The following is a 27599-nucleotide window of genomic DNA, read 5'->3' on the forward strand; positions in this document are numbered from 1 at the left end:
GGCGTGCGCCCGGCCCCGCGCAGGACGGCTGGCAGCGGCCGCCGGGCTCGGCGCTGACCCCGCTCCTCCGGGGCGGGCCGCCCAGCAGCGCCCTTACCGACACCGCCGCGTTTTGGGGACGAGCTCACCGATAACGTCCCGCCACCGCGGCCCCAAACGCCGTCTGCCGGCAGGGCGCAGCGCGCCCGTCGGCGGGAGGAGGGTTAAGGGGACGGCTGCGGCTGGCTTGTGCCAGCGCCGTCCCCGGGCAGAGGGACACGGTCTTCCCGTGGAACCGAGACTGATGCGCTGCACGAGCGCCCAGCGCGTTCCCGGTTCCCGGAGCTGGGCTGCCGGTCACCGGGAGACCTGGCGGGCAGCCCTGCCGTCGGGGCTGCTCCCTTCCCGCCCGCGCAGCGGGTGCGGAGCACGGCGGCCGCAGGAGCCGCCTCGCTGGACCCGGGGAGCGATGGGGATGGCAGACGGCGAGCGGCGGGCTTTGCCTGCGGAGCCCGGGGCTCTCGGCCGGGCGAGCTCACCCAGCGCCCCCGGTGCCGGCGGGGGGCACGTGGGCGGACAGCGGCTTCCCCGGTGCGGGGAGGAGGAGGAGGAGGAAGGGGCGGACGCGGCCCCACGAGCGGTACTCACAGCGCCGGGCGGCTCGGGGGCAGCGCGGGGCTGCGGCGGCGCGGCTCCGTGGCACGCCGGGCATCTCCGGCGCTCCGGGGGGAGGCGGCTGGGCGGCGGCAGCGGCGGCGGCGCCGGGGCCGGGGCGGGGGCCGGCGGCGGCGGCTCAGCCCAGCGGCCCCGCAGCAGGGCGGCGAGCGGGCAGCAGGCGGCCGCCCCGCTCCCGGCCAGCAGCGCCGCCAAGCCGGCGGGGCCGAAGCGGGGCCCCGGGGCGTCTGGACGGGGCGCCGAGACGAAGCGCGGGCAGGGCCGGCGGGCGGGGAGGTGCGGCCGCAGGAAGGGGCTGGAGAGCAGAGCTGGCAGCGGGGCCAGGGGCCCGGCAGGCCTGGGAGGCTGCGGCGTGCGGGGGAGGTGTGGGAGCGGGGGTACGGGGCGGGGAGAGAGAGAGAGAGAGAAAAACACAAAATAAGCATCACCGGGGGGGCAGGCGGGCGCCCTGCACAGCCCGGCCCCGAGCGGAGCCCCTCCACCGCGGTGCTAATCGGGGGGCGGCAGACTTGAACCCCCACCGGTGGGTGCCTGGGTGCTCGGGGCTGCCCCCTCGCCCCCCCGCAGGCACGCTGTCTGTAACTTTTCCAAGCCGGCCCTTTAGGTGCGGAGTGGAGGAGACTTCTCGTACCGAGCCGGTGCCCCTTGGGGTGCGGGGCTGGACCAGAGGAGCACGGGGACGAGGTTGGCCACTTACAACCTACACGTAAAAAGCAACCCCCTCCCCCCCAAAACCCCCCAAACCACCCAAAAAGCCAACCAGGGCGGGCGGGAGGGGCTGCGGCGGCGGGCGGGACCCCGCGGAGCGGAGCGGAGCGCAGCCCCCCCCGCCCGGCCCGGGCCGCCGCCGGGCCCTGTCCAGGGTCCTGCAGCCGCCCCGCCGCCTCCCGCTTTTTTCATCAAGGCCCAGCCCTTCTCAAAACATCTTCCCCATTTCTGGCCCACAACCAATCTCTTGACATCAAAGAGACAGAGGGGAACTGAAGTCTGCACAGTGTGAAGAAAGCCCTTCCCGTGGTGACGGTGCCGCCCTCGAAGGCCAAAGCCACTGCTACAGCAATGGGAGAACAGGGCTGTGGTGCCATTGGTGCCAGGGGAAGGTGCTCCTTAGAGCCGAGACCTGCAGGGAAAGCTGCCGTTCCTGCACATAAGGAGAGCTTGCTGTTGCTTAGCAGCAGAGAGGTCCCCTAGGTCTGTTCAGAGAGGTGAGCTAGGGTGGCAGCTGGACAATGTTCCCAGGAGACTGTAAAAAATAGAAAGGTTGATTCCGCCCCCGTCCCCCAGTATTTCTCCTGCCTGGTGGCAAGGAGCCCTTCTGCAAATCTCTGCCCTTTTGATTGTGGCACAAAGCACAGGAATGGGATGTTAAATGCACTTCTGTGCTGAATTACAATTGTCAAAGCCCAGACAGGACATATGGAGGTATTACAGGCTTGACAATTAGGATTAAACGACACTGCCTCACTCCTTGGCAGAGGAAAGGGAAGAAAGGCTCAGTAAGTGTACCAAGGTGGTTCTTCATGTGTCCTGAGACCAAGATCAAAACACCTGTTAGAACCACTGGCTTTTGAATCCAGCTCCTAGTCACTCTGCCAGGAAAGGCAGTCATTTCTCAGACCAGTGAGTGGATGCGACTCCCCTAAGCCCTCTCCAGACTACGGTCCCAGGTGGCTTTCTAAATCTTAGCAGGAATGCTTGAACGAGTGCAGGTTTAAAAGGCTGGCACAGTGTAACCCCTTTGGAAGGTCTTGCTCCATCCTTTCTATTTCTCTCAGGAGGGTCATGATCAACCTTATTAAAGCTGGCTAGTTTTTTCAGCATTAATGATGCATAGTGATAGTGCACAGTATTGTACAGAAAGATTGTACTCATGCTCCCTAGCATGAATGGTGCTAGATAAACAAAGCCACCTAAGATGAGCATCTTCCAGTGCTTGGTGTTTGCAGACAACTCTACCCAGCTCTCTAGGCAGGTACATCTGCGTCATTGCATATGTACACAACCACCTAAATCCTGAAACTGCTGAGCATCTTGGAGGCCTAAAGTCCTCTCAAAATTGGTAGAATAGGCATCTTCTTCTCCTTTCTCCCTGACTAATGGATGCAGGCTGATGTCCAGCTGCATAAGACAGAACTGCATAAACAAGTGCTTGGACTTCGTTGAAAGGGGTTTTAAAGTTGAGGGACTTTAAGAGCTGAGAGACAGAGACTGAACCCCTTCCTCTGCCTAAAAGGAATTTGAGCACGCATTTCTTGTGTGCAAAAGAAAATTCCCTCAGCCATCAGAGTAGCTTGCTCTGCATGTGCATGTCTCTGACCGTATTCTTAGTCCCCACTGCTGCCCCACTTTGTACAGGTTAATTCAACTTCACTACGACAGAGAGAAAGCAAAATGTGAACATCTTGACAATCTAGCTAGGCATGGGAGTATTGGGCCTGGGTCTTTGTTCTGTTCCAAAAAATACCTTATGGAAAATGGAGTGTTTACACGTCAACTGTGTATTTCATAAAATCACCTCCTAATCCCATATAGTGGCACCTCTGTTTGTAACACACAAGCTAATTATTAAATCATGACTCAATTTCAATATTGATATTAGCTACTACTATATAAGGCATTAGAAAAAAAAAATCCCTTTACTAGACTTCCCTGAACATTTCACATTAAGTCTACATAAGCTATTGATAAACTCTTAGGAGGGAAGTCTATCCAGCATGAAGCAGTTTTATTTTATTCTACATCAGAAGGGAGTGACTTTATCTGAGGGTGCCCTTGCTATTCAATATTGTCCCTTCATATGGTTCTTAGACTCCAGCCTCTCTCTTTCTGCAGATCTGTCTAGTTAATATTATTCCTCGTTTTGTCTGTGGGGGAATGAAGGAACCTGTTACTGTTGTTGTTGTTATTATTATTGTTACAAACTCGTACAGTAATTTTTTAATTTGTTCTCATTGAAAATATTAAGAACAGGTTATAAGAAAGGCAATATAGAACAGGTATCTGTATTTTAACAACATTGTATTCCAACATTATTGCAATCACACTTCAGTGGGTGACATAATGCGCACATCAGCATTTTGGGGGCCTGTTTTGCTTTAAGGTGTTAGGACAGATTGCTGGGCCTCACACCTGGACTTCTGCTCCTTGCCCAAGGAGAGGTCATACACATTTGTATGGCAGCTTACGGGTACTAGTCTATTTTAGTGTTTCCTGCTCACTTCAGTTGTTAAATAGAGAGTTTCTAGACCATTGAATGGAGCTGATTCATAGTGAATTAGGGAGCAATTCCAACAGAAAGAAGCCATGTTTGACTGTTTTCATTAACATGAAAGTGCATTTGTTACAAATCACTTTGAAGACCCATAGACTTTTCTGGGAGCAGAGATATTTTCAGAAGTAAAATGAGTTTCCAGGGACTTTAGTTGAACTTAGATTTTTTTTTTTTTGTTTAGTATATTAGCAGTATTCTAGTACTTGCTTTATCTTATTCCTTAATCAAAACTTAAAATGTACATTTTAAGTAACCACATTTTGAAGTGAACACAATGCCGGTGATATTATGGGAAACAGCTTTCTCAACTTTTAAATATTTGTATTCTTTTAACATTAGTTATGTACAGCTGTAAGTAACTTTTCTTAATGGATCTATTAGTAATTGATTTCAAATAGAAGACGTAAGTCCAATGTTGATGGGAGACAGAATAAACCAGAGTCTTCAAACATGTAAAACTAACCATAGAGCTGCATGGCGTAGCCCACAGAGCATTAACTTATCCCACATGTGGGGGGTGCCTGTTAGTTTTTCATTTTTCATAAACATTAATAGCAATGTGTTAATTCTCCAGTAGAATTTATTTTGTGTAAGCCCAACTGTGAAAGTCACACTGGGAAATTCCTCCCAATGCCATGTCATTCATGTTGTCAAAATTTAACCGTTCAGTAGGACATATGTAGGTTTCTCTTAGTCTTTTGCTGGAGGATTATGTTTCCTCAAGGTCTTATGCTAAAACCTGTGATTGCATTATGTTAGGACTAGTGCTTGAAAAGTTATTGTAATGGTTAGACGTGGCTTAGATCCCAGTGCAGCCAGAATTGTTTGCTATTGATGGCTCTGCTTCATACTTTGCTAACTATTTCAGCACCGTAAGGTTATTTTCTAGGGTGATGTACTTTCTCAGGGTTGGTCAATCCCAAATGTATGTTCTGCTAAAACTCAGCCTCAGTATTTATACCAGTCAGTCTCTTCTCTGCTGTGTGCACTCACAGCCCTGTTTTTTTTTCCACTCCTATGTATCACATCTTTGTTACTTCTAAGGAAGAGGAAGCTTAAAAGGAAATAATATTTGAGATGGAATTAAATATTAGAAATAAGAAGATGTTTTTGTGTAATAGGACTGAATCCTGGGTTTTAGAGCCTCAGAGTCAGCCCAGTGATGGCTCTGCTCCCCATTCTGGCCCCAGTCCAGCTGATGCATGCAGGTACCGTGGTGTTCGTGAGCCCTCAGACAGTTCCGTGGCACAACTCACGTGCTTAAAATCCTTGGTGACTCAGTTTCTGGCAGATTGACAGACTACCCAGGAAGCCGGCAGCTCAGGCAAAGAAGGTCTAATTAGAAATTGCAATATGACACATACAAAAAATGAAATCTTTGTTAAAGTATGACTGCATTAAGAAGCTATGTTATTCATTTCATTTGCCATATTTGGCAAATTGAAGCCTCACTATATTGTCTGGCCCTCTCACCTTCTGTGTGTCAATAAATAGTTAAAAATGTAATGCCAACTACATGTTTTTAAATCACAAGGTTTACATACATCTCTAATTCTATGCTTTTTTTTTTTTTTTTTTTTTTTTCATAAACCTTTGAATTATTTGGAATCATTAAGAAAACTTACAGGTCTGGGTTGATTTAAAAAAAAAAAATTCTCCCATCATGACGACGTTCTCTTAGCGTATGTCCCGACGACATCAGAGAACTTGTACCAAATGCCTGGGCAAAATGTTGACCAGAAAAAGATTAGCTTCTACATATCAAAATTGTGCGTTTCCAGCTGATGGAAGGAAGCGTCTCAGTAACTCTCATTACAAGCCTCCAGAAGGTGTCACTGTGCACCTACAATTTGAATGGGGAACCTCAACAGCTGAGGATTAGTGCCAAAGCACTATTCCTCCTTGTGCTGTTAGGGGTCCTCTTCTCTGCCTATAACAGACATTAAATGAACTAAAACTGGAGACACAAATATTTTCCTCTATTCATGATTAGCAAAGGAAAATATCTTCAGAATATCAATGTCACTCAAGAGGTACCTATCCAACCATGACCTGCAGGAATATTCCTGATATTCTGGGTCACACGTAACCTAATTATTACACAGGATCCTTACCACACAGATGCTTGGTAAGTAATAAAAATAGTTAAATTAAAGAAGAATCCAAAACTGACAAGACTGCAATTTTTAGGTATAGAAAGTAGTTTGTAGTTATATTCCAGAGCTGATTCAGAAAGGAAGATTGATGGGGCAATTTGGAACCAATGTTCCCAAACAGCTTGAGGTTTCAGAGTACTTCAAAGTGTATCTGAAAGCCCGGTTGCACAATTTGGCTGCACAGTAATATTCCAGCTTGACAAGATTCCCAAGGAAGCAACTGTGACTTCTGCCAGTGACTTTTGATAAGATTTTGGACCTCAGAAAATCTGGAGGAACTGGGGGAATTATGCAGCCATGTTAAAAGGCTGATGGGAGAAAATAAAACTCATTTACAGGATGTGGCAGAGAACACGAAAAGACATCAGAGCTAAAATGCACTGTAATTCCTTTGAAAAATAAGAACAAAAGAATAAAGAGCAGGCAACGAGAGAGTGCTACAGAGTATGGGGTTAAAAAGAATAGTATCAGAAATGAGAATGTTCTAGGCTGATTGATGCTGGCATGAAGAGCAAACTCTGTATTTGTGTCATTGCAAACTAGTTTGAGGTGGTGACAAGGAGTATTTCTCCAGCATCTTAAAAAGACCTTTGAATGGCAACAGGAGGAAGAGGCCCTGATCTGATAAGAATGATGGTGAGGAGAAAGTGAACATATTTGGCAAATGGGAAAACTTCAGGTGATATATACCCCAGTGTACTAAGTTATCAATGGAACTGAACAAATACGGATTTAGAGGGGCCAGGTTATCCCTGTAATGTAGATACCCCTGTGGGAGTGAGCAGAAAGGCCTCAGGCTTCCTTGCAGAATCTCTTACTAATCTTTCTTTCAGAGATGCCTTATGTGATCTTACCCATGTAGGCTGGATACATGCCTGGATTAGAGAGACTGTGATATTGCAGATAGCACAAATTACTGGCTAAATGTCATGCTTGCTTTGGGCTTAGAGGCAGACTTACAAATGGTATCAGTTCCCAGGTCTCCCTTGACACCACAGATACCGAGTTACACATAGATACAGAGGAACTCTAGAAAAAAAAGAAGGAAAAAAAAAGCTCAGAGCTACTGAGCTTTTGGGGAAGGCACTTGATGTCCTCCTGTGAAACCACGTTTCTCCTGTCTGATGCTCAGAGAGACTGACACTCCTTTCTACAGGCTGGACCTTTTCCTTTGGCCACTCTGGGGCTGTCTGTCATGTTTCCCTGCAATTGGAAATACACTGCTGCGGTTCTAGAAGTGTCCTGAGAGAGGGAGAACAGCAGTCCAGATGGGTAGAAATTTGGACAAATCTCTTTTTATATCCCATCTTTATGTATTGTTGTTCAAAACAACTCATTAACAGACCACACTTGTGGTGGTTTTCCTCTGTTACACTACTGTTTCAAAAGGCCATGTCCTCCTCCGGGGCAGACGAAATGTCCCTCCCAATCTCCTTTCTGCACTTCATTTCAAACCTGCCTCCTGACTGAACACAGAAAAGACAAAGTGGGACTGAAAGTGGCCTGCCTGCAATAGCCTATACCTTCTTCTCTGATCTGTAACACCTTTAACTTATTTCTCCTGATGATTTGGAAAGGCTGGTAAGAAACTACTGGTTTGGCTTTTCGTTTGTTTGGCTTTTCGTTCTGTTTAAAGTGTGCCTGCTTACAACCCAGTATGATACTTGAGAGAGCACAGCTTTTTTATGAGTCTGAAACAATTTTGTAGTCTGAGTATGCCACTGTTGTTGGTCAGGTAAATCATTCAAGCAGATGCTATTCTTGTGCTTAAATGAAGCACATGCATTTATCTGCACAGGGTCTGTATGAACAGAATAAACAGTGCAGTGAGGAAGCCTAGCCTGTCATAAAAATAGCAACCATCTTTCAGAATCAAAAATTTCAGTGAACATAAAGAAATGCTAGTTTGAAGAAATGTCCCTGGCTTTTAAGGCTGTGACTCAGTCTTCTGACTGGAGAACTATCCAACTATTCTATGCCAAACAGTCCAGAAGATCTGGATGTAAACTGAGAAACACCCTTTAACCCTCTTATTTAGAGCCCATATTAAATATAGATGTTATAGATGTCCCATTTATTGACATGCCGAATTCTGGGTAATGTGGATCAGTAAATGGAGCAAGAATTTGCAAATGAAAAAACAGGACAAAGGGACAGAAAGGAGGAACTCGGCCGCTTCCCTGGTGCAGTCTGTGCACCCGTGCAAATCTGAGCACAAGTTCCAAATACCAGAAGGCACAAAGGGTGTGAATGCCAAAGCCTATTTGGGATACTAAACTCCAGGATTGTCAAGGAATCCCTAAAAGGAGCGTCCCTTCCCCAAAGACATCCCTCCCAGAAAAATGCTTGTGTTTAAATAAATCAGTTTGGTAATAAAAAAAGAAGACCATGGACAAAATCAAGCACTGCAATGCAAGAGAATTAATAATTTAAAATATTATAATCCTCTTACCTCTCATAATAAATGCCAATTGTTATGCAGTTCAAGAACACATACTTTATCCTATCTTGGTCTACGTCTGAGCCACTGTTTTTGCTCTTAACTTGATTACCGTCAAAGGAAAGAGTGAAGTCGACAGAACAGTAAGAACTGTTTTCTACTTTATTGAGTCCTAAAGTAAATCACACAAGATGTCACAGGAAAAAAATCGCAGCTACTTCCTGAAATTAAACTGTGTTCACAAATGGAACTGAATTAATAACAAAATAAAGTTGTGCCCTTGCCCTTTTTCTGTATGAATTCTTCAACCTACATCTGACCTCTCTAGTCTCCCGAGAATAATTTTCATCCTTCTTGTGAGCGTAATTAAGCGCTTGCAACAGTGAACCAGGAAAACTGATGTGACATTTTGTAAGATCATCAGCTGCTGCTTGGATGGCGTCACTGGGCAGCTCCTGGTTTGTTGCAGTCTGTTCTTACCTTTAACAGTTGATAAGGTGTTTTAGATTAGCTTTATTTTGAGAATAACACTAGAAGTATATTATAGAGGACAATTAGCCTCCTGAGCTGTTTCCACCCACATCTGGTGGTAGACTGAAGATCTGTTAAGTTAAAGATCTCACCATCTAAATTCCTGAAAGTTTCATTGGAATCAGTGCCCAGCACAGGGGTGGGCTATGGGAAAGGCCAAGCCTTCTCAGACATGAAAATCAGTCAGTAAGCAGGCACAAACCCTCTGCGAGCCAGGCTTCACCAGTTCACCTGCTTACAGATCCTTGCCATTTCCCAAGCATTACCCTTCAGCACACCTTTTGGATGTGGCCGACGGAAAAATGACATTCTGCCTGCTTCAGAGTTAAGTTTTGATGCTTGTGATGAAACGTACAGCTACTTATATCGTACATAAACAAGGTGCTTTCATTCCCTGTGTGGCCTCTTGTGGAAGAGCGATGGTCTCTCCCTTGCATTTCCTGGCTTGGTGGGGCTTTGACTTTGACCTGCTCTCAGGAGGATGCGCCTAGCTGTCACCCAGCAACCCGGAGCTGGGCTTTGAAATTATGATATTTGTGGTAGGATATTCTGATCTCTTTTTGCATCTTTCTTTTGACTGGATGGTAAAGAGATGCAAATAAACGGGAGTAAAAAGCTGTCCTGTTATTGCACAGAAGGGGCCAGCAAAATGTAGGACTGAGTAAGCTCTAAATGGCTTGAAAGGAACATTTATTTCCCCTAGAGTCTTTGAATTTTTTGTGGAAAGAAATTGCTGTGAAAAAGCATGTATGTGATTCATGACTTTTCTGTCTTTGCACCACTCACGGGAAATGCGTATCAGGTAGCATGCATTGTATACAAACAGGCAAAGGGAAGGAGTAAATTACTGTTCACGCTCACTACAAATACAGCAAGGAGTAATGGATTTAAACTACAGGCAGGGAAATTTAGGTTAAACATGGGTTTTTAACAGTAGGATGGTGAAGCACTGGAGCAGGCTGCCCAAACTGTGGAGTCTGTGTTAGCGAGGTTTTAAAGAGCAGGCAAGGTAAAGCCGTGCCAGTAAGGGCTTGGGGATGGTTGATCCTAGCAGCAAAGGTCAGATGACACTTTCAAGCTCCCATCCAGAACTGTCTTTGATGATACTACACCCCACATCATTCTCCTGGTCACTGGAAGGATTTGCTAATTAGAGTGGACTGCCTGATACCTGCAATCTGGGCATGACTTATTCTGGCACTTAGGGATTCCTCTGGCACTCAGAAATCCCTGAGAAATCTGAGCTAAAAAAACCCCACACCACAATTCCTCTTTCAATTGGACATGAGGTGTACTGGAAATAAAACAGGGTGTGATGGGAACACTGTGCTCAGGTGATCTCTACCACATGATGGTCTCTAGGAGAAACCATAAATCAGAGCAACACTAACTGTATTATGTCTTATCACTCTGGGGCTGATGTTGTACTTCATTTTAGTTTTGTATTTTACTGGAAATCATTTACTTTCATCAGTCTGGGTGTGAGAGACTTATCAAGGAGTAAAGGTCAATTCCTCCCGACTCACAGACACCCAAACTAGCTGCCCTTTTAAGAAGGTCTCCATGGTCTCCCAGGGAGAAAGAGTTGGGTTTTTTTCCCCAGTACCCTTTATCTAAACTGTTGATTCTTGCTGGTGGAAGGATACCCTAAATTAATATATTTGTTAATCTGAAGTTACCCATATCTCAAGTTAGTTGATTTAGATCTAGGCTGAGTGGGTTATTTATTAACCAGCGTGACATTTTGTGCCACTTAAAGAAGGTCACCTTATATTAATGAACGTCTCTGTAGTTTAGGTCAGTCTAGGATTGTTTTGCTGAAAAATTTCTGGAACTAGTGTAAAAACAGTTTATCTTTTGGTTTTTGTATTAATTAAATTCTTTCTGACAGTAATACCTTCATCAGCCCAGGATTCTGCATTTTTCCATTTCAAAGTTGCACAGCTAAAAAGGAAGTTTTAGGGCTATTTCAAAGGTAAAATACGTAAATCACTAAATTGGAAAAACACATGATTGCAATTAGTACAAATTATCTCCGAGGACTAGAAAATTTGCACACCATTAATATGCAAGTAATTCACCCATTAATGTGTAGTACATTATTATTTTGACAACATTTACAAAAGAATGCCCTCTGATTGCTGTCTGCGCAGCTATTATTGGCTCATAGACAACACTGAGCAATACAGCTAGCTACTCTCAGAACAGTGTTTCTGGATGCAAAAGAAAAATCTCTTATGAATTAAAAAAATATTATTATGCCATGTAACTACAGAACAGTTGAAAAAGAAAGGCACTGTGAAGAGCTCTTTGTTTCACAGAATAGTTGAGGTTGGAAGGGGCCTCTGCAGATCATTTAGTCCAACCTTCTTCTCTCAGGCTTCCTAGGACTCTGCCAAGCAGAATTTGAATACCTCTCAGGATGGAGACTTCACAGCCTCTCTGGGCAACCTGTCCCCCTGTTCAACCACCCCTACAGTAAAAAAAACAAGCAACTTTTTCTGCCCGATATAGAATAATTCCTGCACAAGCCACATTCATCTGTTCTTACATTCATGTATGGTACTAAAGATTGAAGCATATTATTTTTTAAAGGAATTATATTTAATGGTATGAGTTGTCTAGAGCAACGCCAACACACTGCATGGGGAGCTGCCTCACGGGGACAGAGGAAACTCCCAATTTCAGGAAACAGCATTTATGCTGCATCTTTCAAAGGAAGTTATGGGACAGATTTGGCACTGTGTGTGCATCACCCTTCATTTGGGAGCCAAAGCCCCAGATACCACCCAGCCCCCACCCACAGACCTACATGTCTGAGTGCTGCTGTTAGCATATCTGTTGGAGAGCCAGGCTCTGGTCCTTCTTCCACTCTGAATTTGCATGGGTTGATCTCACAGGCTGGTGGCCTAGCTGCTGGAGGCGGTCTGTCAGCCTTAGCTTTCAGAAGTGCCCTCCCTGGCTTGGACCCAGCTAACCAGTTGGAGGAGAAGGAGAATGGCTCTCTGATCTAGCTGCAAGGGACCTCCCTGTGGATTTTGGTCTGGGCCTCACTGAATACCTGTTAAAAAGGAAAATGGAAGTATTTATCATTGAATCGCAGACCCTTGCATGGTAAGTGCACAGTAAAGCATCACCACCACCCTTACACAAGGAATATTAAATTATTATATGACAAAGAATGCTTTCAACACAAGGGAAGGAAGGGACATCCGCTATCCTTCTCACAGACACATTGCAGTAAGCAGACAGGTTATTCTGGTGTGTGTAGTTTCAAGTCACCTCAGGGGAAGGTTTTGAACCTGGACTTCCTATAATTTGGGCAACAGCAGCAAGTGCTGGGCTGTCAGGAGAAAGCACTCCTCTGTCCTGTGTTAGGACAGGGAGGTGTAATTTCAGGAGAGCATCTGGGTCTGTGATTCACAAATGAAAGGAGAGGCCTATCTCTAATGTCATTTGGTGTTTCTGCTGATGGCTGCCTCTCCAGAATGGTGGCTTTTTGAATCCTGTCCTCATGTACTCAGTTCTGCTCATACATATGCAGACACCTAGTCCCCAGCTCAGACACGTGGGCTCTAGGGGACACCAGTGCACCTAAATGCACAATGCAGTGATGCTGGTCACTGGGATGACCACGGCTTGTTGTGGATTGTGCTGTTTTTAGCTATGAGAATAATTATTTAATAGCTATTAATGTTTATTTGGGATTCCAAGTAACTTTTTACTTTCAATTTATTGGTTTGTTTTACTTCCCTCACCCAATACAGAAAACTGTAGGCACTTTATCTGACCAGCAGATTCATACCATGATGAACATAAATCGTTCAAAGACGAAATGTCTATACCATAGTTACAAGTACTATAGTTAAGCTAACAGATCTCCCACTTCACATGACCAGATGAAAAGAAGACTCTAGCCCCCCAAATGACTAGTAACAGCCTTTTTCACAGCATTGATGACCTGACCCTAATAAGTGTTAAAGACCTGGGTATGGAGTAACCCTGACATACTGCCTCCTGTGCCCCAGGAGTACTTTGTGACTTATGAAAGCAGCAATTAATGAAACAAGTTTTTCCTTGGAGGAATTCTCTTGCAAACAAGAGGAACTACAACCAGTTTCTACCCGACCCCTCTTGCAGGGTTGGGGGCTGACAGGCCTTAATCCTCCTAAGAGGTCTGCTGATGAGACGTGCCTCAGTATTTTGCTGGACACTGCAGGTAGCAAACCGATTGATACTTTAGGATTGATACAGTCTGTAAAAATATGAAAGAGTACCCCTTTCTTAACTAGTAAAAACACTTCAAGGACAAGATAAACCCTTCTTATAAAGGGTACATGTCAAGAAAACAAAATTAACCAGCACAGAAGACCACAGAGAGATAATGTTCTCCAGCTTGTCCTAGAAATAATTTCCTTACCTTTAAAACCAACTGTATATGTTTTTACCTCACTATCTTAAACTATTCAGCAAAATACCCACTCTTTTCCCTACCTAAAAGTATACTGTATTATCAATGAAGTTGTCAATAAGACTAGATGCTCATAATTTAGTGGTCCTAAATACTCTGTAATACTCCTATTTCTCTCCCAGAATTCTGTCTCCCTTTGAAACTTTGCTCCTGAATAAAACAGAGCATCAAATATGTCTCAAATTTTATATGTGCTGTGTAAGAATAACTATTTTGGCAAAGATGAAGAGTGTTAGCTGCCAAGTGATTCAATCCACTGCCATAGAGTTTGTATCCCCTGCCCATCTCAAACATAAGAATTAGATAAAATGTGACTTTTAAACTATGTTTCAGCCTATTTAACTAAGTACAACACCTGTTCAAAAGAACGGAAAGAATGTGTTCTTGCTATAAGTTACTGCTTGGTTTGTTCCTAACACCCTATGACACAATCACAAGCTTTAAGACATACAAATGCTACCGTGACTAAGTATGAAAAACAGACCTCACCAAACAAACACTCCTGATGTGAAAATGTACATGGGAGAGATTATGTTGACTGAAGAGGGTGAGTATATTTACTAATATCAGGACTTTTCTTACTCTTCTAAAAAATAAAGACAATATCTGACTTCAGAGGGACTGTTAACAGCAATAGTAATTAATGACTGACAGCACTCATCACCTGAAGACACCAGAGTACTTGGCAAAGCAGTGCAATCATTCAACTGGCATGTTGTCCTTTGCAAAGAACATCTTTTATGATTTTTGACCTTTCTGGAGTTGTTTGTGAATGGATCCTTATTTTATGAAACAAATCATGATTCATAGCAGTTGCTGAATAATTTAGATGAGCTGTGCATGGTCACGAGTGACTTCCACATTACATGCAGTTCACGGGATACTGTTTGACATCTCCAAAACCAAAGGACTTCTGTAGAGCTGAGATCAGCTGGATGCAGGAAAAAGGGTGTCATGCTTCCCTTGGGCTGTTCCCCCAAACAGCATGCTTGTGGCCATTTCAGTTTCTACCTGGCTTCCTACACAGAACTCAAATGGGTAGGACCTGGCAAGCAGAAAGGCAATGCTGGTGTAACTGGGGTCTCCTTAAGCCTCAGCCTAAAGGGTGATGCTAAAGAAGACTTAATAGCTGCTCTCTTTTCTTGGCACACACCTTCTCATCTCACACTATGCTTTCCTCTCTGCTCCACGCCTTGGGGAACAGAAGAAAGCAAGCCTTTACAGGTAAGACACTTCTCAATAAGATCTGGAAAGGATTCTGCTTGCCAGAGAGCAGGGCTGCTCCCTCAGGAAAAGTGCAGGGATCCAAGGGGATCCCACAGCCAGCAAGACAGAAGCCTCACCAGCCACAGCCCATCCCACAGTACTTAAGCAAGGCAAACAGGACAGACATGGAGATAGTCCAAGCATGGTCCAGATCATAACACAATATCACTGCAGGGTGGAAGTCAACCCCCCAGATCAAGGTTAAGATCAAGTCCCACAATCACCAGGCAAGCCCACACTGACAAGGGACAGCCAAGATCAAGCCAGGAAGCCAGCCCAGGGTGTGGGTTAAGGTCTCAACCATGTGGCTCTACCACCAAATGGGGCATGGCTGTCACTCAGCTGGAGGCCAGCATTCCTTCAACACAGCTCAGACAGGGAGCAGGCCCTCAGGATGGAGCTTAGAGCTGCTGGATCCATGGGTGTGAGGTGAGGCCCCAGGTGAGGCTAGTCAGGACCATTAAGGCTTATTAGTGCCCTCAGAGCCCTGACACTGTTGTTTTGTGCTTGCCTAGTCACTTGTTGTCTGTAGGTGTATTATTCATGTAAACCCAACCAAATCTGGAGCCTTTATGTTTAGAAATCATAGTTATGTTATGCAATTGAAATGGGTCCTATCCAGTTGTAACCTGGACAAGAACTAAAATGTGGCATCTCTGTGGAGAACATTCTCATCCTCTTCTGAGGAACTGATGGCAATGAGCTATGTGTAATGGGACTTTGGCCACATTTTGTCATTAGGAAAATACTGTGATCTATTTGCAACCTCTCGCTGTCTCCCTGAGCAGTGTAATGTTTCTGGGGTGTTATTTTGTTAACTGGCAAAAAGTACATTGGGAGCACATGAGAATGTGTCTATGTTAGCTCTGGGTTAAGTAAGTTCTTGGATCTTTGTGTTGAGACTCGCAAAAAGTTTATTCACTTTTGCTTTTTAACACTTTTATAAATCAAGATGCAAACATGTCAGAGGGAAAGGCTTTTCAAGCAATGCAAATGGAGATTAGAAATAAACAACTCACTGAGTTAATTTAAATGTAATGAAAAGAATTTAAAAGGCCTTCACTTTCTCTTTGAGAGCATGTTCAAGAATAAATAAACCTAATTCAAGTGTTCTGTTAAAAGAGTTGGTTTTGGGATTTTTTTATTCTAATTTATTTAATATTTCAATTTTTTTACTATTTGGCATGTTGAATCAGATGGCAACCTGCTCTCAAAGCAGCCATTTCTCACATTCAGAAGCATCACATTCAAAACCTCACCTCAGGCAGAAGGGAACATGAGAATTAATGAGGACTGGGGAATCAGTCTGATCAAGTCCCTGTTAGTCAAACAAATTTATGGGTCTAAGGACATAGTTTGTCTATAGCGATCAGTGTCACATATAGAAACATTATACCAGAAAGAATCTGAACTTTCTGCGGGCTTCAATGTCACATAAGAAAAAGTTTTGGTGTGATCTTGTCTATTCTGGGAGTGTAAGTGACAAACTGGTCTTGAACCTTACAAACTTCAAGTTGATTTCCTAAGTCCTGGGAAATCATATAAACCCTCTGTGCCTTTGTTCTCTATCGGTTAAAAAGAAAAGTGTTTCTTTCCTATGTGAAGTAAAGCCTGCAGTTTAATTCCCCAGCCTTAGGGCAGTACACATTTCTAGACAGGTAAGTTTTCTAATTTCCTATCACTAACACAGTCCTTGTAGACTCATTAACTACTAGTAACATTGCTTACATTACATATGTGAAAGGTTCATATGCTGATATGGTTTATGAAGTTCTGGAGACATGTTCCCCCAGAGCATGTAGCCTCATACAAGAGCTTCCACACAACAGCAATTTCACCTCAGCTGAGCTCATGAACTGGTTACAGAGCATCTCCTGGGCTGTCCCTGCAGGCTGTCCCTGGTACCAGAGAAGAGAGCCACACTGGTGGAGCTGCAGCATTTAGAAACATAAGCACAGAACAAAGTAAATGGGACAGATAGCCAGCAGGAGAAGGGAAGCTGGCAGCGCTGGTGTTTAAGAAACTGTGGACACTAAGTGGCCCTGAACCTTGCAGTGTCATTTAGGTCCCTCTGCAGACAGATAAATCCTTTCACAGAGCAGAGAAATAATGTGTTGCCCTCTGTGAGGTCCCTGACTCAGTCCTGTGCACCATGTTCTCAGATACTTGGCAACAATGTAGGATTTCAGGCGAGAGCCGTAAAAGCGATCACCAAACTGAAAGGAACAATTCACGCGGGACGAATAATAGGATGGCTCAATGAGAAATGAGTAGGGACATGAGCTGTGAAGAACAGAAGGTATGACAACCAAGGGTTAAATTCAGGAGCCATTGTGCCTGTGACAAAACCCCCTCTGCTTTCATGAGGGCCAAGAAGTCCCCAGGCTCATGTGCTAAGTGGACAGATAATGAGACAGAATGACATGAAATTCTGAAAGGAGTGTACTTGGTTCATTATCAGAAACAGTTTTCTGACAGTGGCAAAGCAGGCTGAGTATTTCCTCTCAGCAAAAGCAGTGAAAGTCATTTAGGATTTCTGATGAGTGTATTCCTGTAATTCAAATTAAATGGCCTCCTGGAAACGGACGTGCATTGGCTAAGCAGATAGGATGGAGAAGCCAATTTTTGCTTTAACTTGAATGTCTGTAGGGCAGATGTGGAATGGGGAATGGCTTCTTCCCCTGTCTTGCCTTTCACCAACCCTGCCAACAACCTCGACTGGCTGCCTTAGTCCCTCTCCACTCTGGTGCTAAGTTAGTCTGAAAAAAACCCAAACTTTGTGGTTCCAAGAGTGTGTGATTTTGCTATCACGTTCTTTTCCCTACCATACACCAGGGTGCACCACTTCTGCACCAAAGTTTTAATAAGATACGATTTCTTGCACCTGTCTCTCTTGCTCTGTTGAGCTGCACAGGAGCGTGCTGCTCACCATAAATAACATTGGTTCACCCCTCAGGCAGCTTTCAGGCTTTTGACATAATCTAGAAGATACATGACTGTTGTTTTTAATTAAGGAAAATTGTTCAGCTCTACAGGTTCATTAAAGGGAAGTTACTGTAATGCCCTAATAGATTCTAGTATTATGCAGTGTTTGATTTCTTTGGGATATCTTCTTTTGTTAACTACCAATAAAAATCATCTGAGGTAGCATCAGTAAAAAATGCAGACCTCTTCGGTGTCTGAACACCATGAAGCAACATATTTTCCCTCACCCTTCTAACCACAGATTAGCTTCACAAAGTATGAATCATTTTTATGAGTTAGATGGATGTGTTTAATACATTGTTTGAAAGCAGACACTTAACAGGAAGGCAGATCACCACCTCCTTTGTCACTGTGGTTGCAACATGCCGAGGAACAGAGGGCAGAGGATGAGGTTCAGGAATAAAGGAAACCTACATGAATACCGATGTCTTTGTGACAAATAGTCTATGGCTGTTATACATGACATTAACACTTTCTCTCTGCTTCTTTGCAGATACATCATTTCCCCCTTCCTTCTGGACATTTGAATAACCCTGGATTTTGTCTTACCTTGAAAATCCACCGTGCTGCTTTAATATCCTCTTCATCTTCATTTTGGAGGGTCTCCTTTGCTTGACAGTTGTCTGCATGATAGCTATGAGTCCTGAAGTACAGCAAAACTTGCCTCCACATCGAGAAATAAAAAAGCTGTTCCTGAATCCAATTTTACAATGACCTTTCTTGGAATAGCACCACTTTTATTTAACGATGAAACAAAACCAAATCCCAAACATTGGGCTGAATGACAACAACATAGAGATGGCTCATCCTTGGTGTACACCAATGGGCAAATGTCAGGGCCTCTTGCAGCTTGCCAGTTCTTCCTGCAGCCTCCACAGTTCTGGAGACAAGCAGGATTATCTGCCCTCACATATCTGCGGTGCCTCATCCCCTCAGCATCATGCCAGCTTAGAGATTAGATTTACGACTTCATAGGTTTTAGTAAGTTGACAGGGAGGAAGACAGGCACATAGTGGTTGAATACATGTCAGAGAAACAGGCTGTAACAATCATGAAACACATTTTATCACCTCAGAGTGAATGTATCTAATTTACAACTTGAAGGAAGAAGCAACTCAGCACGCAGTTATACTCCGCAGGCAGCACAAAATGGAGATGTCTGTCTTAGGTCAGTGGCACCTGTCAATCACGTTTTTTCTCATTGACTGAACAGATGGTCTACTGGTAATCCTTCCAGCCCCAAAGAAAACACCACACGAGCAGCAGCCATGTCTGCGGATAAAGACAAACTAAATATAAAGACTAAGACCCCAGGTAGATTATTAATAGATTCTTTCTCTTAGCTTTCCAGAGGGCTGCCAGGCTTTTGCCTTCTGTTTGTCAACATTCATGCACCATTTATTTTTTGTGCTTTTCGAGATACAGATGGGAAAAACACAGAAAAGTTAGGAGGAATATTAAATTATTGTGAAATTTTCATTCAAATAATTATGTAAACATTGTTTATAGTTCTGGTCATTAGCAATGCTGTTGTAATGAGAGCTAAGCAAATAATAGTGTTCCTTGTGTGGGAAAGCATTTGGGAGCCTTTTAAAACATCTTATCCTGGTGAGAGCAGACAGTCAAACTCATACATATGTCAGGGTGCACTGAAAAGAAGCAATCTGTTAATTTATTCATCATTTCAAAATACTTCCAGTTTTAATAATTTTATATTTTAAGTTAGTATTTTTATTAGAGTTAGCTGAAACTTCCAAATGAGAAGTTACTATAAATGGGGAGCCAAGAGAGCTTCCATTTTAAAAGTGTCTGATGGGATATTCTATCTATTTTGAACGTTTATAAAATCTTTTTCCAAGTTGAAAAATATGTCTAAACCAACATTTTTTTCTGCCAAGAGTCAAAAGTTTTGACAATTCAGCATTGTAGCTATAAGGTAGAGATAATGCCATCTGCCTCCATAGCATCTCTTGTGAGAAGAGGCGCCTTGGTCACATCTCTGTCTTTTCTCAGAGAAATCCAGTAAGTGCTGAGGAGTAAAACAGAGACCAATGAGAGAACACTTTTTCCAGCATTTGGCTTGACAAGCTTAGGTTTAGGTTTAGGCAACCTGAGGTTTAGGCAACCACCTTCTTTTCTGTCCTCTAACCAGGCTTACTGTCAGCAGCACTGGGTAGCTCAGCATTTCCTTTTTCCTCCAAGAAGCTACTGCTCTGACCTAGCCTTTTCTTGTGAGAGAGGATGAAGTTAAAGGATCTATTGTTTTTTTTTTTAATTTTAACCCAGAGGTGGGCTTTATTTCATCTGGTACTGCAGCAGTTTCCCAGAGAAGAGTGCTCCTTCTACACATTCAGGTGTGGATCCCCTTGTCCAGACAAGTGCTGTTGGCACAAAGCAGCAGACACTGATGGTGAGAGAAGGAGACATGCTGTAGGCTGCAAAGAGGGGCTGGAGACTCTGACACCCTCCAGCTTTCAATACAGCAGGGCATGTTCATGAGACAGAGACACTTGTCCCTATTCCCTAAAATAACGTACTCTACTATTTTAACCCCAACTGCATTTATTTCTCAACAGTTAGTTTTGTGCTGGCCTTTCTGTTCCTGTTTCTGCACAGTACTTCACTTCCAATTTTCTGACAATATAGCATTGTTCCATACTACCAGGGAAAAAAGTTGAAGATGTATTTATTACAATAAAATGTTAGTTTATTTTTCCTTCAAAAACACCGCTCCTATTGAGGATAAGATATGTTTGGTTCTTTAACTGAGCATGCAAAACTTAATTTCAAAGAGGCGGTGGAGCAATCAGAAGGTTGCCTGATACGACATTTGCAAATTTGTAGTGTATTAGCTTTACCAGATCCTTTAGGCAAGGAAGGATCTGATTAATTTAAAAGAAAAATGATCCAAGATCTATGACCTAGAAGTCAGATAAGTCTATATTGGTTGCAAGAACCAGGATTTATTCTTTTAAAAAAATGCTCACAGAATGATGTTCTCCCACCAGGATACAGACACTAAAATGAAGATAAAATAAGAGGAAAAAACAAAGACAGATGAAACAGTAAAAGTCCCGTTCACAGTGGGCCAATCTTGCTATAATTACTCAGGAAAAATGTCCAGTGAGGCACTCCATATCTCCTCACACTGAAAAGTCACTTCTGTTTCTGTGAAAGGAAGCCTCTTCTGTGACAACCCTCCACCCTTAGACAGGAGAGAAAAGAATCTCGAGTTCCCCGTTCCCCTGTGCCACAGGTCCTCCCTGATGCCTGTGAGGGAAACATGAAATCTGCTGGGAGAGAGGGATTATATGGGAAACCCTTGAGATGACAATAAGGAGAAACCAGAATTGTAAAATATGTCAAGTCCATTCAAACGTTACAAATGTCACAGCATTTTCTCTCCAGGATTAGAAGTTGGTTGTGTATCAGTGGATCATCAGAAATCATTGGGATTTGCTCCAGTATGTGAAGAATTTTTATACTTCCTTGCAATATCAAATCATGCTAGATTTTTTTGCAGGTTGTTTGGCTCGTAAAGACATATCTAGATGTCCAATGACATTTTTCAAAAGCCATAGTGCTCTTTTGATCCATAGCACTAAAAAGCCCAAAGGAGCATCTTGGATGAGAAGTTTTTTAGCAAAAATCTGTCAAAAGGACTAAGAAAGTCAGTGACTGTATTTTTCTTATCTGTAGTTGAAATATATATTTCAAATTATAAAAAAATAAACATATAAAATAGTAAGGTATTTAAATAATTAGCTCTATTTATTTAGCTCTATTTATTTTATTCTGAAATTTAGAGATAACACACACAATTTCCACCAGTAGAAAAAAAGAGCAAATCATATCTTCTGGGAGACAACTAGCAGTCTTCCTCTTTAGGCATTAATACATAGTGTATGAGATAAGGTGCTGGAAGACACAAAGATGGACATATTCTGATATATTTTTTCTCACCTTGCATTAGAGACAGATTATTGTACATTCGTTTCTTTCTTGCACCATTGTCTTCTTGTGTACTGTGGAGCAGTGCCTTGGGGAAAGGAGTATTTTAGATTTACAACAACATGTTCTTTGGTTTTCCCCATTTGTGTGACCTTGAGCTCGTTTCTTCGTATTGCTTTTATCTAGAAAACAAAGATCCTCCTACTTTACATTAGTGTTGTATGGACTTAGCCACTAATGCTCAAAAAGGCTTCAAGTTTCATACATTACAAAACCAGCTAGATTCCCTCTAATGTTTCCCTCTTGCAGCCCACAAGCAGACGTGAATCATGGTTTCTTCTTCTCTGCTGCTGCCTCTCTCCTGCTATAGAATCCCCCTTTGCCAAAAAATAACAGGTTTAATTTAGGGTCTGCAGACCAAGTGCACCGGGTGCTTAGTTCTGTGCTAGAAGAAACATGTCCTGCTCTTGCAATGCACCCATAGGGGCTTCATGCTGAAAGAAGTCATGCTAAGAAGCCCATGCCTATGGCTCGCATCCATCCCTTGTCATGCAATGTACATGCTGCTCCTTTCGACATTGCCGTGGGAGGATGGGTTTTAAGCCTTGGAAAAGTAGAAGCTTGAGCACTCAGAAGATCTGATCTGAATCCTTGGATGAAAAACCTTAGGGTAAAACGAAGTACTTGATTTAGGAATGGTAGCTCTTACAGGTGAGGCTAGTCTCTGTGCTTTTCTAGTGTATAGGTATCACTTTGAAAATGTCCTCCTTTACAAATTTTACCATTTTTTATTTTTTATTTGTCAATAATATTTTGTGAATTAGAGAAGTGTGTTCACTTTTCCTGACCTTCTAAGTATGTTTTGCTTGGATAAACTTTCCAAGCTATTTCTTCTATTCATGTTAAAAACTTGTACAGTCATGCAGGAGACAGCCAGGTGATCTACAGAATGCTGAAAGGTTAAATGGCAGGTGTGCAAAACACTTCTGTAATTTGCAGAATATACGAGAGACAATGATACGTTGTTCTTATTACAAGAAGGAAAGGAGAACAGAAAAATACTCTCATGATCCAGCTGTCTGTAGTCGTACTGTGAGGATGACTCATCTGCATTCCTTTTTCTAGTATTAAACTATTGAACATTTTTATTCTTTGTGATTCAGGCAATTGATGACTTTTATTCCTGCATGCTGATTTGCTTTTCATTTTTCTCTGTGTTTCACGCATCAATAAAGTCATCTAAATATAGCAACTTCAAGGGAAGCTGCGCTGCCAGGAGTTAATGGAAAAGCACTGACATGACCAAAATCAGCTAAATGAGAATTTTTTTGCAGCACCTGAATCCTAAAAGATAGATGCTTACCAAAAAGCAGGAGCATAGCACTTTTCCAATCATAACCTTTAGCAAGATCCAGTTCAGAGAATCAACCAGAATGAATAAGGCATCATGAGGTGCTCTCTGAAGCTGATGACACAGGATGGGTTTGTACTGGTTGCTGAGGATCACCTCTTGCTGTCATAGTGATGAGACAGAGAGGTGAGACAGGTATTTTTTCTTTTTCTCACGCACACGTGAGACAGGCTCCTGTAACGACTATATAAAGTTTTTCTTTCTCAAAGCCTACCCTTGCAATGCAATGAAGTTCCTTAACACAGAGGGCCTCATGGGACTCACACGGAGTGCAAATTGTCAGATGTGCCCAAGCGTTTGACAGACAGGGGATAAGAGCGCGTGTAAATCTGTAGCATACCCACCATCCCCTGGCAAGGTGGTTCACAGTTTAACTGTGCGCTTGTCAAAGGAGTACCACTTTCATCGGCAAAGTTTTCACTACACTATTTACCTCCTTTTTCAAACATTTCTGAGTGTGGTGAACAGCACAGACTCCAGCCAGATGCTTTTTGCACTCTGTTGAAGACCCTTCTGCACTGTGAAAGCTGACCATTCCTTCCTACCCACTGTTGTATATACCTCATTTGAGTTACGAATCAATGCACAGACCTTTCCTTTTAACCCAGGAGTTGGTTTTGTTTTTTTTTTTAAGAGCACCTGCAGATGCATCTCACTGAATGCCTCTTGGAAATAAATCCAGGTGGATGGAGTCTACCTGTTCCAACCTTGTCCACACACACAAACAACTCCTGCAGAGGTGTGAGACATGACTGTCCCTTACGGAGCTGTAGTGACTTTTTGTTAAGGTTTTGCATGTATTCCCTTACATGGAGTAGAAGAATATGTAAATTAAATATATTATTATACAGGTATATTCAGGAACAATATATTGTTTGTATTCTCTAATATGGCACATCGTGCTCACTAATTTGATTCCTCCGCTAGAGACTCTATTAACTTGCCTGGCATAGATGTCATGTTTGCTGTTTGGTAGTTGCTTAAATGCCCCCTGGAACTCCTGTTAAAAAAAAAATGTAATTACCATTACAATTATTTCTCCTCTCTTTGCCTTTCTCTTTCTGCTAATTCAGTAGATGCATACTTTCAGCCATTATGCCTCACTCCAAGGTTACAGAAAAGTTACAGGAAAATATTTTTCACTGTAGCCCCGAACTGCCTGTGAAATGAATAGTAAAGCCAGAGTCTGCCATGTATGATGAAATCAACATGCCAAATCACAACTTTTCAAAGTTCTTTTCTATAGAAAAATGACCATGTTGCTGTAGTATCAAAATTTTGACTGCAAATAACAATCCGTCTTCTTTTAGCCAGACTGAATGGATGGTGCTAGACTCTTGCAGGTGGTGCAATTAGGCAAAACAATAGTCTGCTCTGAAAAAAAAAGGACCACGGAGAATCTAATGCATGCTCCAAATAAGAGATCATATTGGGCACCAGATTGAAACCATGAATTTATTTTTCTCTGCTTACTATAAAGTACTGGAACAATACTGGAAGCAGGGACTGGAAGTGAGAGAAGCACAATCCTGTGTATACTTGCACTTGGGTTCAGCCGGAGCACTCAGGTACTGGTACCTGGGTTAACCCAGAAGTGTGCTAAAGGGGTGGGAGAAATACGCTGTGCAAAGTAAACTGCAACCCAGTGTTCTGGATGATTTACCTGAAATAGATGATCCCCAGCAGAAGAAATGGCTTTGCATGCCGAAGCGAGTATTCGGGACATTACCCTGCTAGACGCAGGGGCACATGATGGGGAGCAACACTATTTGTGTCTTAAACCTGGCAGCTGGAACTGCACGTTCAGAGGTGCTGATGCAGTTTCCATGGGTTTACTTAAACTCTGAGGACAACTATTGGGCTGAGCTTGGAAGGGTGGCAGTGGAAGAATACCCTACCTGGCTGAGGTAAGAGAAGGCACTAAGTCGTCAGTGTTTTCAGCGCTGGGACGGTTCGGGGTTTGGGCAGAAGCATCGTTGTGGACAACTGAGGGTTTCACGGAAGGCAAGCCTGACGTGCCTCCAGCTTAGATAAGGGCTGCATGGTAGTTTGTGGGACCACTGTACAGGCCTTTGATGCCTTCGTTCTGCAAATCCCATTTAAAAAGCTTCAACCCTTGTTCAGATTATCTTGTAAGCCCTTTGTGCTTTGGTTTCTTTATAAAATGAGTAGAGTCATATGTATCATCATTGGTGATGTGGTTTGAAACGGCTGTGGAAAAGGTGAATATGTTTATTCCAGGTGCCTGATGCTGGACTCAAAACAAGAGTGGCGAGGGAGGCATGCCACAAAAAGGCAGAGCAGAGGCAGGAAATGCAGAATGCCCCGGGACAGAAGTTACAAACGCTCATAAAAGAGGAACTCGTTAAAATAAGGCCGGATTCTGTCTCTCGGCCCTGAAATAAAAAATCAGATTCAAATAAACTTTCCAAGTAACAGATTTTTATTCAAGATTGTGTGGAGATTTCTATCCTAAAGATCAGGAGTTGTGCAAGTGTTTCTTATCACTGTATGTAAGCAACCTGCAAGAACACAAACCTGTTAGATAAAACCTGAAAGCCCCATGTGCTGGGTAATCCACAGAATCACATTAATGGATGCATTTATTACAGACTAGACGACACAGAGTGTGCACACAGCCTAGAGAGCTTTCTTCTGCTAAAGCATAAAGAAATGCAAATGCTGTTACTTGGACTTTGCCTGGGATTTAAGCTCAGTGGTCATGTTATCAAGAAATCAACAGTTTTACTCTGGTATGTAGAAAGATCCTTTTTAAAGGAAAAGTTCTTATGGAGGAAGTATAATTAATCAGTGGCACAGTAATGAAAACCCTCCCTGAGTTAAAAAAACACTACTGGAGTTACTGGTGAGGTACAATTTAAAGAACAGTGTATCCTTTAAATGGAAAATACAGAGACCCTGGCAAAGTGAAAAGTTAACTGTGGACACCTCTAGGTCAGCTCTGCGTTGGCTGTCTTGGTCTGCTCACACACAAAACTCTCTGACCTATTTCTCTTTTCTGTGCCTTTCCTCCTTGTGTTAGCAGAAGTACCCTTCAGGATCTTTTCTGACTAGGAGTGGTATGTCTATGCACTTCATCACAGTATGACTGGAAAACTTCACTCAGCAACTGAAGACATAAGTTTTTTCTCGGAAACATGGACATTTAAGCCTGTGTTTTCTGAAACGCTTGGGCTTTTAGTCTGAAAAGTTTCCTGTCCCTTTCGCTTATAGAGACAAAGCCCAACATATACAGGCCATTTTTATAAAAAAGGAAGAACTTGTGCAGGGTGTGTCTCCCACTGAGATACGGCTTGGTAAGGACGAAACGGTGTGCCCCCAGCGCACAACCTGGTGCAGCTCACGAGGCGAGGGAGAGGTGTGAGAGGGCAGGCTGCGGGGCCCCGCGCAGCACAAGGTGGCAGAGGCAGTCGGGCCTCCCTGCCAGAAGCTGGGGCCCAGAACACCTGCCCCCTTTCCAGCTGCAGGAAAGAGCAAACTCGCCCCATTGCAGCATGAGAGGCAGAAAGCGAGAAAATGCTGCATACTGGAAAAAAATGCAGAGCCCAGGGAGGTGGGCTATGACGGCGGGTGAGGCACTGGAACAGGCTGCCCAGAGAAGCTGTGGATGGCCCATCCCTGGAAGTGTTCAAGGCCAGGCTGGATGGGGCTTTGAGCAACGTGGTCTAGTGGAAGGTGTCCCTGATCATGGCAAGGGGGTTGGAACCAGATGATCTTTAAGGTCCCTTCCAACCCAAACCATTCTGTGATTCTATGCTTCTATGCTGTGATTTCAGCACCAGGAGCATTGCCCGCCATTTCCCCGGGGGCTCCCTCCCGAGCATGGCTGCTCCTCGCCCTGGCGGGGCGCAGGGCAGAACGGCAGGGGCTCCCCGGGCTTCATTTCATTTCATGCAGCCTCTCTTCTCTCTGTGGAAAGACTGAGCCGTTCCTGTCAGCAGACAGCACGGGTGGGCACCGACGCGCTGCACCCTGCCATCGGTCCTCTCGCTACGGGATTAGATCCCTATATAAAATCATATACATATGGATATGCGTGCGTGTACATAAACGTCTACTCTACGGGTGCGCGGGTGCCCGACCTAACGCTCGCCCGCTTTACCGGTCGCCGGGTGGAGCCGTCCGCGAGCCCCGCCCACCGCGCTGCGCTGCGCTCGGCGGGGGCGGGGCGCGCCGGGGGTGAGCTGTCCCTCGGAGGCCGCCGTCGCGGTCAGGTGAGCGGCGTCACATGACGGCAGTCGCTGTGGGGCCGCTGCGGAGGGCGGCGGAGCGCAGCGGCGGGGGCCTTCGGGTGCGCGGCCTGCCCGGGCCTGCCGAGGGGCGGCCGCAGCCTGCTCCCTTCCACGGCCCTCACCTGCCGGCGTGCCCGTGGGGTGAGTAAGAGCTGTCCCGGGCCCTGCCCGCCATGGGGGCGGGCGGGTGGGTGGGGGGGTCTCCGGGGT

At 44.2% G+C, this 27599-nt stretch overlaps 2 protein-coding genes and 1 long non-coding RNA gene across 5 annotated transcripts in view; 2 read left to right on the forward strand and 1 right to left on the reverse strand.

Annotated features, from left to right (window-relative positions):
* The window catches only part of RGS20 (regulator of G protein signaling 20), a 39965-nt gene extending 21519 nt beyond the window's left edge, over nt 1–18446 (reverse strand). Inside the window, exon 1 of one of the 2 annotated variants that reach the window (XM_087735703.1) lies at nt 18324–18446. In XM_087735703.1, coding sequence (XP_087591829.1) covers nt 18324–18446 — 123 coding nt within the window. Of the gene's footprint in view, nt 1–627; nt 711–18323 lie in introns of those variants that run through there. The other variant, XM_087735686.1, reaches the window with a different exon arrangement.
* Nucleotides 340–18472, forward strand: LOC148057348 (uncharacterized). Its single transcript, XR_015699514.1, has 2 exons — nt 340–619; nt 18268–18472. It is a non-coding gene; the product is annotated as an uncharacterized LOC148057348 (long non-coding RNA).
* Nucleotides 18473–27338: 8866 nt separating this feature from the next.
* Nucleotides 27339–27599, forward strand: part of ATP6V1H (ATPase H+ transporting V1 subunit H) — a 52631-nt gene continuing 52370 nt past the window's right edge. Inside the window, exon 1 of one of the 2 annotated variants that reach the window (XM_087753351.1) lies at nt 27339–27530. The gene's annotated coding sequence lies outside the window, so the exon portion shown is untranslated. The remainder of the gene's footprint in view (nt 27531–27599) is intronic. The other variant, XM_087753343.1, reaches the window with a different exon arrangement.

Source organism: Nipponia nippon, unplaced genomic scaffold (assembly GCF_047370975.1).
Source record: "Nipponia nippon isolate SJK-2023a ecotype South Korea unplaced genomic scaffold, ASM4737097v1 scaffold_1, whole genome shotgun sequence".
Taxonomy (NCBI): Eukaryota; Metazoa; Chordata; class Aves; order Pelecaniformes; family Threskiornithidae; genus Nipponia; species Nipponia nippon.